Source organism: Neolamprologus brichardi, chromosome 17 (assembly GCF_056152115.1).
Source record: "Neolamprologus brichardi isolate AB-2024 chromosome 17, ASM5615211v1, whole genome shotgun sequence".
Lineage (NCBI taxonomy): Eukaryota > Metazoa > Chordata > Actinopteri > Cichliformes > Cichlidae > Neolamprologus > Neolamprologus brichardi.
Window position 1 is genome coordinate 14228167 of NC_142120.1, and position 11416 is coordinate 14239582.

General features: G+C 41.7%; 2 protein-coding genes across 3 annotated transcripts; one reads left to right on the forward strand and one right to left on the reverse strand.

The window, feature by feature from the left end:
• The first annotated feature begins 307 nt into the window (after positions 1-307).
• ckap4 (cytoskeleton associated protein 4) lies at positions 308-3178 on the forward strand. The gene is made up of 2 exons (XM_087830533.1): positions 308-717; positions 1613-3178. The coding sequence occupies exons 1-2, from the start codon at positions 406-408 to the stop codon at positions 2828-2830; spliced, it is 1530 nt and encodes a 509-aa protein (XP_087686659.1). The 5' UTR covers positions 308-405; the 3' UTR covers positions 2831-3178.
• A 2145-nt stretch (positions 3179-5323) lies between these two features.
• ikbip (IKBKB interacting protein) lies at positions 5324-10889 on the reverse strand. Of its 2 annotated transcripts, XM_087830955.1 has the most exons (4): positions 10473-10889; positions 10279-10396; positions 6659-6880; positions 5324-6020 (listed from the first exon to the last, which is right to left on the reverse strand). In XM_087830955.1, the coding sequence occupies exons 1-4, from the start codon at positions 10676-10678 to the stop codon at positions 5454-5456; spliced, it is 1113 nt and encodes a 370-aa protein (XP_087687081.1). In that variant the 5' UTR covers positions 10679-10889; the 3' UTR covers positions 5324-5453. The 2 variants fall into 2 exon arrangements, with proteins under 2 accessions (XP_087687081.1, XP_035764550.2); XM_035908657.2 differs by lacking the exons at positions 5324-6020; positions 6659-6880 and adding an exon at positions 7015-8542.
• Between the last annotated feature and the right edge of the window lie 527 nt (positions 10890-11416).

Sequence of the window (11416 nt, forward strand, 5' to 3'; positions counted from 1 at the left end):
TCTCCCCTTCACGTTAGTAAAAAGTCACAGTTTTTCTGCAAATAATCAGAGTATGACACACCTATATAAATCTGTCTTTATGCGATTATCACACCTGATGCAAAGATAAAAAAAAAACATGCCTAATATAAAAATCTACTATAAGTGCAGCAGCCCACTAATCATTCATTGCTTCCTAGTGTTTTATGTCACCGGACAAGACCCATTCAGAGCCTGGAGTTGGGCATGGGACAACCCCCATCCGCATACCTCAGCGCAAAAGCCCCCCCGGGGAAAGACACGAAGCGCTCACTGATACGCTGCTGGTCCAGTCAGTGGGACTGGACTGAAAAGCCTCTCCATCCACGACTGCAAAACTAGCAGCCTCCTCTCACACACACACACGTCTCAAAGCTCCCGCTAACCATGACTGCGAAAAAGCCGAAGAATAGCGACAAGAGCGCCGCATCCAGCCAAGAAGATGTGGCGAAGAAAACCCAAAAGAGCAGCCACAACGGAGCGAGTGCCCCCGGACCTCAGGGGTCGCCACGGTCAGGCAGCTGCCTGAGTCTTCTTGTGACCACGGTGTTTTATGTGGCGTTAATAGGTGCTGCAGGGTTCGCTGCTTTTCACGTACAACAAGCGCTGGATGAAATCCGCCAGACGAGCTCAAAACACGAGGAGAGCGCACGGCAAAGCGCAGAACTGAGCAGCAAAGTGGAAAGTGTCGTTCAACAGGTAGGTAGGAAAGAATGCGAATCAATGGATAGAAATTCTAAACGCCACTTTTTCAGGTTCCAGGTATTTTCCAGAACTCTAAAAGGAAGCATCATCTCATAATAAACGCGTATGCACTTATATAGATGTGGATAATGTGGTTTTACTTCATGTACTCTAGGAGTCTGTGTTTGTGAGCTCTAAAATGTGAGTGGGTAATAAAAATTTCAGATCCACTCAATAATACGTCATCTACAGTATTATGAATTTCTTTATCGCGTGTTTCTTTGAATGAGAACAAGTCGTTTCTGATTGCAAAGCTGGACAGGGCAGATTAGGATGGATTTACAAGGTCAGTCATTAATGCAGAGATTCAGCTTTCTCTTGCTTCACAAAGAACATGAGGTGGCAATATCTTTTCCAGAACTCAGCCCTGCTAAAAAATTCTAATTCATATCTAGGCTGTTAAAGTGGAGACTGAGACTCCTTTAAAGGCTTGTTTCATATATCATTTCTTCTTGTGCTTGATCTGAATGATACCAAAAAGAGAGAAGATACAAGATTCATCTCAGGCACATAAAAGCAGCCCACTGCAAACCTTCTGTTTGCTAGGATTGATAAATCAGAAGCAAACTGTGTAAAAAGGATGTGTGGCCTTTAGAAGCAAGGGACTGCACTGAGCCCCAGTATAAGATTATCTTACACTGTGAAGCTCTGATACAGTTCAGGGAATAACAATACTGAGAAACTGAAAAAATTCCTGCACCATCTTTTCAACCTTGTAGAGATTTCATTTTTATACTTTGAATTTGAGCTTCATTTGCACGGCTGTAGACTGTGAAATCTAATAACATCTAAATGCGAGAAAAGAGTGTGAGTAAAATTTGTCTTTGTGTTTCCAATGTGCTTTGTAAAGGTGGAGTCTCTGAGGGGTGTTGTGGATGGGCTGGAGTCATCTCTGGGGATCACACGGGTGGAGCTGGAGGGGGCCATCAGTCGAATGAAGAGAGGCGAGGTGGAGACGAGGAGAGTGGAGGAGGCCCTTCAGAGGCTCCAGAATGATCTACTCAGGGACCTTTCAGAGGGTATCAATGACGTGAAGGAGGCTCGAGAGAAAGACTTCTCCTCTCTGGAGAAGACTATTGAGGAGCGCTTAGCTGAGGCCAGCCAGTCCATTAAAGCCAGCGTTGCAGAGTTCACTGAAGCTCAGAGTGAGGCGCAGAGCCAGCTGACTGATCTTAAAGCCCGCCTGGGTGACATCGAAGACCCCGCTCTCATCAAACAAGAGCTGTCAGCCATTGTTGATGCTGTAGCTGAAATTAAAACAGCCAAAGATGCCACTGACTCGTCAGGTGATTCCCTCAGACAGCAGATCACTGCAGTGAGGGAAGAGCTCCAGACTCGCAACCGAGAGGTGGCATCAGTGTCTCAGGAAATTCAGACAGTGAGGAAAGTGATGCAAGACACCACTGGGAATCTGAGGGAGTCTCTGTCTTCAACCGAGGCTTCGCTTCAGGCTCTGAAGGACAAGGCTGTGATGCTAGAGAGTGGCATGGAGCAGTTTGCCGGTGCTGTTCGTAATGTGGAGGAGCAAGTGAATGAAGCAGCTACTCAGGCCCTGCTGAGAACTGATGACCTTGCAGCCAGAGTCAAAGCATCGGAGGAGAACGTCGTTTCAATGTCTGCCTCAGTGTCAGACATCAACTCCAAAGTACAATCGCTGTTTGACAAACATGATGCACATGAGAGCAGTCTGGCTGCACAGGGGAAAGCTGCGGAGGACATTAAAACTAATTTGGAGCAAGAACTGGAGGCAGTGAAGAGCAGTTTGGAGGATCTCCAGTCTAGTATAGCTGCTCTAGAAGGAGACAAGACAGAGTTACCTTCAGCAGACTCCAGCCTGGGTGAGCAGGTGGATGACCTGGAGAGGAGGCTCGCTGCTTTGGAGAACAACAGCAGCAGGATGAAGCCCGAGCAGCTGGAGAACTTAAGAGACATGGTAGCTGGTTTGGAAAGCAAAGCAGCCAAGCTAGAAGGCCACGATCAGGCTATTGCTGCCCTGCAGGAAGCCCTGCAGAAGACCACAGAGTCACTGGCAGGCCTGTCTGAACAGCCCGACATCACGGAGGAGTAGTTAGCAATGTCCCATCGGGATGTCAAAACATCCAACGACAGGGTCAATAATGAATCCAAACGGGTGACAAGCTTTTCCTAGTTTTAAAAAGAAAGGTTTTTCAGAGTTGGTGGTTGATGCCGTGACGTTGCACACTAGAAAAGAACAAACATGAGGACAGTTAGAGCAGGAGTGAGAGGGGCAGAGACGGACTGCTTATCTGTGAATCCACACTCATTCTGCACTGTAATTTTCTATTATTTTTTTTTTTCAAACTCACCGTTTTTGTGCCAGTTGGCTGTTTTTTAATCTTTCTAGTGGATCAGTAAGCTCATTTTGAGCACCCCGTTTTTATTCACTTTGTTTTTTGTTTTTTAAGAATAAAAAAAAAAAACCTTGTTAACTCAAAATTGTGAAGAATTATTTCTGGGTGTGAACTTCATGATAAAATGATTTCTTACTTTGGTTCATTACATCATGGATGATGTATTGACAGGAAGGGCGGGAATGAAAAAATAAGAGACGTGATTTACCCGGTGGCTGATGGGGAGAGGAGAAAAATCATAATCCGTCTTCGCTACATTATTTATAACTTCAGCATCATGTTATTAATAATATGTGACAAGGCTGTGGAGTCCAGGCAACAATTTTTCACCTCTTAATGAATAAATACCAGATGCTGAACTCTTTATACAAGTGAAAAATAGTTTTGCCTCTTTACCAAGTGTTCCATAGGAAGGCGCTTCCTTCAGCAACAGCTAAAGCTGTGGTTGGGTGACCACTTCATTAGAATACTTCAAAGCTATCTGTTTTGGTTTAAGGCATTTGGACATCAATAAACTATTTAAGTAATCTAGAGAGTACATCAGGAAACACTCATGTACTGCATATCTCTACTGACAAACTGGATTTTCAAGTCTGTAGCACTTTAATGGTAAAGGTAAGACGATTTAGGACAATGTGTTAAGTAAAAGCTGTAAGAAGAACTGATGCGTGGTGAGTGATGTCAGTAAAATATTACCGACGGCACGGCCGTTTTCAATGTTCCAAACATTAAAAACGGGTCATGGACTGCCAAACTAATCAGACACAACATTAAAACCATTGGCACTGAAATACCGATCATTGCTTTATAAAATCTTTTTAAGTTGGGAAACCTTTTTTTCTGGCATTCATAAGACACACTAGTAGTGCAATACTCACACCAAATTCTTGTACATTGGGATATCTGCATCACTTATACTACTACAGAATAAGCCATGAAAGCGGTTGATTAACAGTTTAATCCTTTCCTTATTTACTGGCTTATTTACTGGCTTTGCGTCATGTCAGTTAGGGTAGCTATCCACTTAAACTCGATGTTGGTGGGTTAAAGGGAAAAAGAAAGGGATCTAAAATGGCGTTTTTCCAAAGGGTGAACCGAGGGGGTGTGAAGCAAGTCCAAAATCATAATATGGCACTGAAAATGAGCATAACTGGTGCGCTTTGACTCTTAAAAGGTAGCTTCATCACTGGAAAACAATGAAAGAGCATGCTTAAACATGAACGCAAGTGGAGAAATATAATGGCACCATAAAAAAGGTAGAAAGAAAAAGGGAAAACAATCAACTGCTGCTTTTCGTTACACTTGGTTTCTATAGAAAATGTATGGTGTGTGTGATGTAGTAATGGTGTTTACACTGGTGTAATTTAAGCGTTATATTAATGGGGGGCTGGACTGGAGAGGATTAAAAACTGCAGTAATTATTAGTTAATTGACAGTTAAAACTATAAAGAGGAAACGCAATAAATGAATAGAGAAGAATGACACAGCTTCTAAGGCCTCCGATTTCCACAGAACTTTAACCGATCGAGCATCTGTGAGATAAACCGAACAAGCACCCTGCAGGTCACTGGAGCCAGGGGTCACACAGAGGTCCTTTGTCCAGCTTTGACAAGTCAGAGCTTTTCTGGTTTGAAGAGGGGGATCTAAACAATATGTGGCAGGTGGTTTTATTGTCGTGGCTACTTGCAATCGGTGATTGTGCCAAAGCTGGTCAGAACCAATAACTGGAGCTCAGTCATTCACATTTACCCTGGAGACACGAGAGAGATTCTGCAGAGCTCTGCTGGAACGCGAATAGGCACATTCCTCAAAATGTCAAGCTACTGTTTCCCCTAAAGCTAGTATTATGTGGCCCATACTGAATATCAGGGAGATTATAGAAGGAGGAGGAGAAGGCATCGCACACGGCATGAAACCCGATGGAAATGTATGAGAGAATTGTGCAGGTAAAAAAGAGAGTTGTGTAAGTGAAACTTCTTCTGGGGGGGCAAAACCAGCAAAATTTTCATGCAGTTGTATTTGTTTTACTGGGGATTCTTGACTTGGTAAGTAATGAAACTTACACATTTAGATTTAGCCAGGCAAAGAAAAACAATAAAGCGATCAAATCTTCATCCTTGAGGTCCAGATCATATTACGCCATTTAGAAAAGCTGACATCCTCAGATCATAGTGATTGCTTCAAGGGTGTTCAGATGCTCACATTTGTTTTATTTGTAATAAAAACAGATTTATTTCAGTATTTGTTCTTGTTCTAAAACAGCAGTATGACAGGTAATCGGGTGAAACCGATGAATTGAAGCCGGTCTCGGTTTGTTTTTCATGTTGGCTTGTGTATCTCTCCAATGTCTGTTATATCAGCTATCTCGTTGACCTGTTTACTTGTGACGCTCAAATCTCCCTCGACTGCAGTGAGGTTACTTAATGTCTGTCGAAGCTCAGCGATCTCTCTCTCTCTTTCCATGAGATCTTTTGCTAATCGTCCTATCCGAAGAGTCAGGTCTGACAACTGGGGCCCAAACGCGCCGAAGTCTCTCCTAATATTAGCCACCTTTGGTTTAAGGTCGCTGGCAAAGGTCACCGTTCTTATCATGCGGGCCCGGCCGCTCTCTAGCTCCACCAAGCGCTCCGAGATCTGCTCGTCAGCGCTGGCGAGTTCAGGGATGCGTCTGCGGAGCTGGTCTATGGCCTGAGAATTGCGTTCAGATCCGGATCGGAGGTTGGAAACTCGATCGATGCTGCTGGCCAGCACATCCCCGATGCGTTTCACCATGCTGTGCTCCACCCGAGCAGCCTCGTCTTCAAGCTCGCCCACCTGAGTCAGCAGAGACTCCACCTCAGAGTGCAGGCCATCCATCCTGCGCACATCTGTCCTCACTGATGACACCTAGATGGGCATAGGGAAAAAAGAAATGTTTGAAACAGCAATAAGAAAGCTTTTTCTGTAAGGTCTTTGCAACAAAAAAGCATGTTCACCTCTGCAAAAGATTCTTTTGGCTTTTTTACAGATAACATAAAAACTAAAGACTAAATACTTACACAGTGCTGTGCGATAATGCAAATTTGGGTATCAACTGAACCAAATAAATACGCGGCTGTACTACCGATACTGCTACTTTTAACCTATAAAGGGACGCGACATATATAGCAGAGTGTGTTATTGTTTATGAGAGAAATTATCATCAACCTGCAATTTCCGAAGAGATTTTAATGATCACTAAATCACATTTTTACTTTCCACAATAAATAGTACAGTGAAGCACACCTATCAGCTTTTCATCTATTTTTAAACTTGGAGACCTTGAATGTAAATGTGGTGTTGTTGAGGTATAGTTTTTCACCCCTCCACCCCCAAAAAAGTATTTAACTGAATTTAGTGGGCTACATACTGAACTGCAATATCGATTGCTCTAGTATTAATCTGATACAGATACCAGAGTTGCTATCAATATGATTCATCTCTACCCACATACACTTGCATTCTAGAAAAAGAAAAGGCGCAACATCAATAACATCATCAATAACCTTGCTGGTAAAGTCCTTTGTGATGGTCGATGTCCGTGCTTCAATCTGGCCCACAGCTTCTCTCAGTGAAGTCAAGCTGCTCTGAAGCTGAGCCCTCTTCTCAGTCAAGCCAGTAGCCCACTCCTTCAGCCGAGCTACATCCTGCTCCAAACCCTCCAGCTGAGACTTCAGAGCCCCACGCTGACCCCCGAGACTCTCTAGCATCAGCTGGACGCTCTCACACTGAAACAGGAGGTACAGGACATGTTTTTTCCCCAATGGAAAAAAAAAACAAACACCTCAGGACAGAAGACGATTCACTGAGAGAAAAAAACAAATCAGACATTGTTCTGTAAAAACAAAAAAAGATTGTTTTATTAAATAAGCTTAGTGACACAACAGGTGACACCAGAACAAGATGAAAACGCGACATTCAAATATGTGGATTGTCTTGATATTTGCAAAGCTTCTTCTGTTTAAAATCGAATCGAACACTTAGAAATTTTATTGACGCTGTTCATTATTGCTTGTTTCCAACTGATCAGGGGATCTTTTGCTGTTTAAACAACAAAAACGCGCAAAGAAAATGGCACAATGACGACCTTGCATCAAAGGTGGTGATATGAAATTGCTTTGTTCTCAATCAAAACTTTAAAACCTAAAAAATATCCAGTTTACATTTGAATAAAATAGAGAAAAACAGAGAAGACTGAACAGAGACTGGCACATTTAATGCTGTAAAACTGTATCAGTGCATATGGATACCTTGAGAGTAGTCGGGCATATTTAATAAAATGGTGCACAAAGGTAAATGTATCCAACTTCTGTAATACTGTGCAGTGTTTTAATGAGCTCATGTTGACATCAGGCTAGTTTTCTGACATTAAAGTGAGGTACAAAGTTTGCAGAGATACTACTAAACTCAACTTAAGGGGTTTACAGCGTACAGTTAAACAGGACATTCCTACTCATTTTTCCTAGTGGACAAAAAAAACAATGACATCATTCAGTGAGGTCATCAAGAAAAGGCTCCGTCAATTTATCCTCTTCATCTTTCACCCACTCTTCCTCCTCCTCGTTCCATTCCACTTCCTCCAGAGCGTCAGAGTTTATTTGGCTGTCAACCCCACTTTCCCTCAACACCATGGTGAGTTCACGGACCGCCTCTTTAACCACGGACAACTCATTTTTCATCTTCATGATGCTGTTTTGAGCCTGCAGGGTGTCCAGCTCCTGTCTGATCTCAAGGATTTCATTTGTTGCTTTCAACATGCTGTCCTCAGTGCCGAACACCTGCAAGGTCACCTCCTCCAGCCTCTTCTCCATCCCGCTCAGATCTCCACCCAGTTTGAGGATGGAGCGCACCGCCTCTTCTACCTCCGGCAGATGCTCTTCGCAGGCCCTCGCACGGGGAATGTGCTCCTGGAGCTGAGAGCTTAGCTCGGCCTCCCTCTTGTTCAGGATGCCGATCTGCTCCTCCAGCTTGTGGATCTGCTTGGTGTTCCAGTCCAGCTGATCCTGCGCTCGCTTGACGTCGTCCTCCTCTGTGCGCTCCAGAGCTCGGGCGTTCCTCTTTGTGCTGTCCTTGAGCTCCTCCAGCCTCTCCGCCAGCGAACGGATTCTCCGCTCGGCTTCATTCACCCGCTCTGTGGCTCCTGCATGAGTGTCCCTGGACTCGGCCTTGAGTGAGGTGAGATCGGAGTTGATGGCTGCCAGACTCTCTTGCCATGTCTCGGTCACATTGAGGAAGTGGGCGTTGACCTTCTCCAGATCACGGGAAGCAGAGCTTTCATCAGCCTGTATTGTCGTGACAGCAGCATGGAGGGTGGAGATGTCCTGCTGGAGTTTTGTCACCAGGGAGATGGTGGAGAGCGCATCCTGTAGGTCATCCTCAGAGGCGGCAAGCTGCAGCCGCAACACAAAACAGGAGTGCTGTTTCTGTGGGAGCTCTATGATCCTCAGTATTCATATAATACACAAAGTGGTGCAGTGATAACTCAACTTTAAAAGAATGAAATTCATGAAGATAGATTGTTTTCTCCCTTTCTTTAACTTAAAGGTACTTTTTGTAATTATCCCTGTAGTTACTAAATCTTTCAACACCAGGGGGCAGTATTTGACAGTGGGTGTACTTCCATGTTTTCAGAAGTGCCCATTATTGTAAATAACAATACACTCCTAATGACTTGCTTTGGTAAATAAAGGCTTGCTGCAACATCTTGTGGTTCAATCAGTATCACATGAGAATACAGGTCCTGGTTCAAATTCAGGTGACATCTTTTAAACAAAGAAAAATCAAAGCAGTTGTTTCTGCTCTATCTGTCATTGACTTTGGGTAATATTGGAAGGTTTTATGGTGTTTTTAAAACATATGAATTTACAAAAAGTATAGCAGCATCCTTTCTGACTTGATGCTTAAAGTGAGTTGCATATGTTTGAGGTGAGTAAAAAAAATCAGAATTTCTCAAGAAATGCAAAGACTAAGCAAGTTTCATTCTGCAAAAGATGTAACCGTAGTTTTTCCCTCCCTTGAGGTTAAACAAAAAATAATAATAATAATAATAATAATAATAATAATAATAATAAAAAAAATAAATAAATAAATATATATATATATATATATATATATATAATGAATAAAATATAATAAGAAGACACTTTTTCTTTGCTAAACTTAAATTCAAATGGGCTGAAATGCAATAATCTCAAGTGGAATTTAGGTGAACAGACACATTGGATTTTATGTGTCCAGATTTTGGAATATTTGTCTCACAGCTTTTCTTAAGCAACCTAATACAACACAATCATTCTTAAGTTTATTTGTTTTGCCCAAAGAACTAAATTCTATGTTGAAATAAAGAACATCTGGTACCCATAGAGTCCAGTTAAAAACAAGGTAGTGTTTTATAATACAGCGTGTGGTTAAAATAAAATAAAATAAAATAAAATCTATTTTATCCAAAGTATTAATATTTGCCTACAAATACCTACTAGACACAGTAGAATAAGGGGCAACAGTTCACGTTTTTACAGGAGCCAATAAATAATTACACTGTAACTAATTTTTAGTAATGCATAACTTCCTTAAACCTTAAAATTACTTAAAACTAAGTTATTATTTCCTGTAAAATATCTGAAGTGCTGTCCTACTTAAACTTACCTACACATAGTACTTACAGTATAATAGCTTCTTCTAATTACATCTTCTCTAAAATACATGTTAACATACAAGCTATAAACTACTTAAAATTACTTATGGGCTATTTAAAATTACTTGGGCGCAACTTAAAATGACATAAAACTGAATGATTTCTTCTTTCCTGTGAAATACCTGGAGTTAGCACTACTTAAAAGTAGTTACGCTGATACTTACAGTATAATTATTTCTTCTTGCCTAAAAAATATTAATTATTACACCCTTATCCTACTGTATCTAGCAGTAAATATTTATAGATACATAATTACATCGTAATTTCAGATAAAATACACTTAAAATCAATTTAATTCTAGGGGAATTACACTCTTTATCGTCGGGCTAAATATTTAAAGATCGCTAAGTATTTGACTTTCACACCCATCAAAATTTGCAGATTCATGGTCCAAACACGCTAAGGATCTGCTCCACAGTCAATCAAACGCACCTTTTTGGAAACTCTGACAATCTCCTCCTCCATGTCGAACAGACTGGAAGTTTTTCCGTGTAGAGATCTGTATTTTTCCTCAATCTGGGAAAACTTCTCATTCTGCTGCAGCACCAACCTGAAAGTCAGAAAACCTTCAGAGAGAAGTCCTCTGTAGTTCTGAAGAAAGCATTAATACTAATATGTGGACTTACCAGCTCAGAGCCCCGCAAGCTGCGAGCGACAACAAGCACATTACACTTCTAATGTCCAGGCCCGAGGACGTTTTGCTCGCTCCTGTCTTGTCTCCTGCTTCAGTCTTCACTTTCTGCGTTTCTTCTTTCCCGTTTGAGCCTTCTGATGGTTCGTCGCTTTGCTTCTGTGCCTGCGTCTTCCTCCTCTGCTTTAGTTCAGTAGGCATTTTAGCGCAGTAATAAACCGCTGGTTATCTTTTTATAGCCTATTTAGAGAGTTAAACGGGCTTACCAGAGTTTGTTACCTTGCACAGAAAAACAGGACTCCTGTTTTAGAGAGAAGTTCATAATGTAGCAATCAACTTCAAAAACGCAAAAAAAATAACGGACTGAGTGTGCGTGTGTTGGCGCTTTAAAAGGACTTTTTCTTTACTCCTGTTCCTTGGAAAAATGCGACCTTCAAGGGATGCTTCGTACGCTCGTAAATATTAATACTGTCACGTTTAACTAGTTAAAAGCACCAACGCTTTTAGTTGTTTAAATGCTATAAACACAATTAAAGAGAAAACATTTTACTCCAGTAACTGATTATTTGTTCACGATGAAACCTTTAAATTAAGCAACTTTTCGCCAGGTTTAGCAGTGTTGTTTGATTTTGCATCAAATTTCCGACAATGACCGCACGACTCTCAACGCAACAACCGGCCACGTAAGCGGTTGCCAGAATTTGCTCTGAAATTGGCCAAAGTGGATTAATGTCTGCAGAAGGAGATCAACATTTGATAGACTGTCCGATGTGGAAGAGAACTTTACTGATATAATTTTACATTTTCACTGATTATTTAAGATATTTATTAAACAGACGAGATCACGTTTCAGCTTTTTAAAGCGAGAACTGCTGCTTTTATGTGGTTTATACTATTGACTTTTTATGAAGTGATATTTGCCCAATAAAAACACGCAAA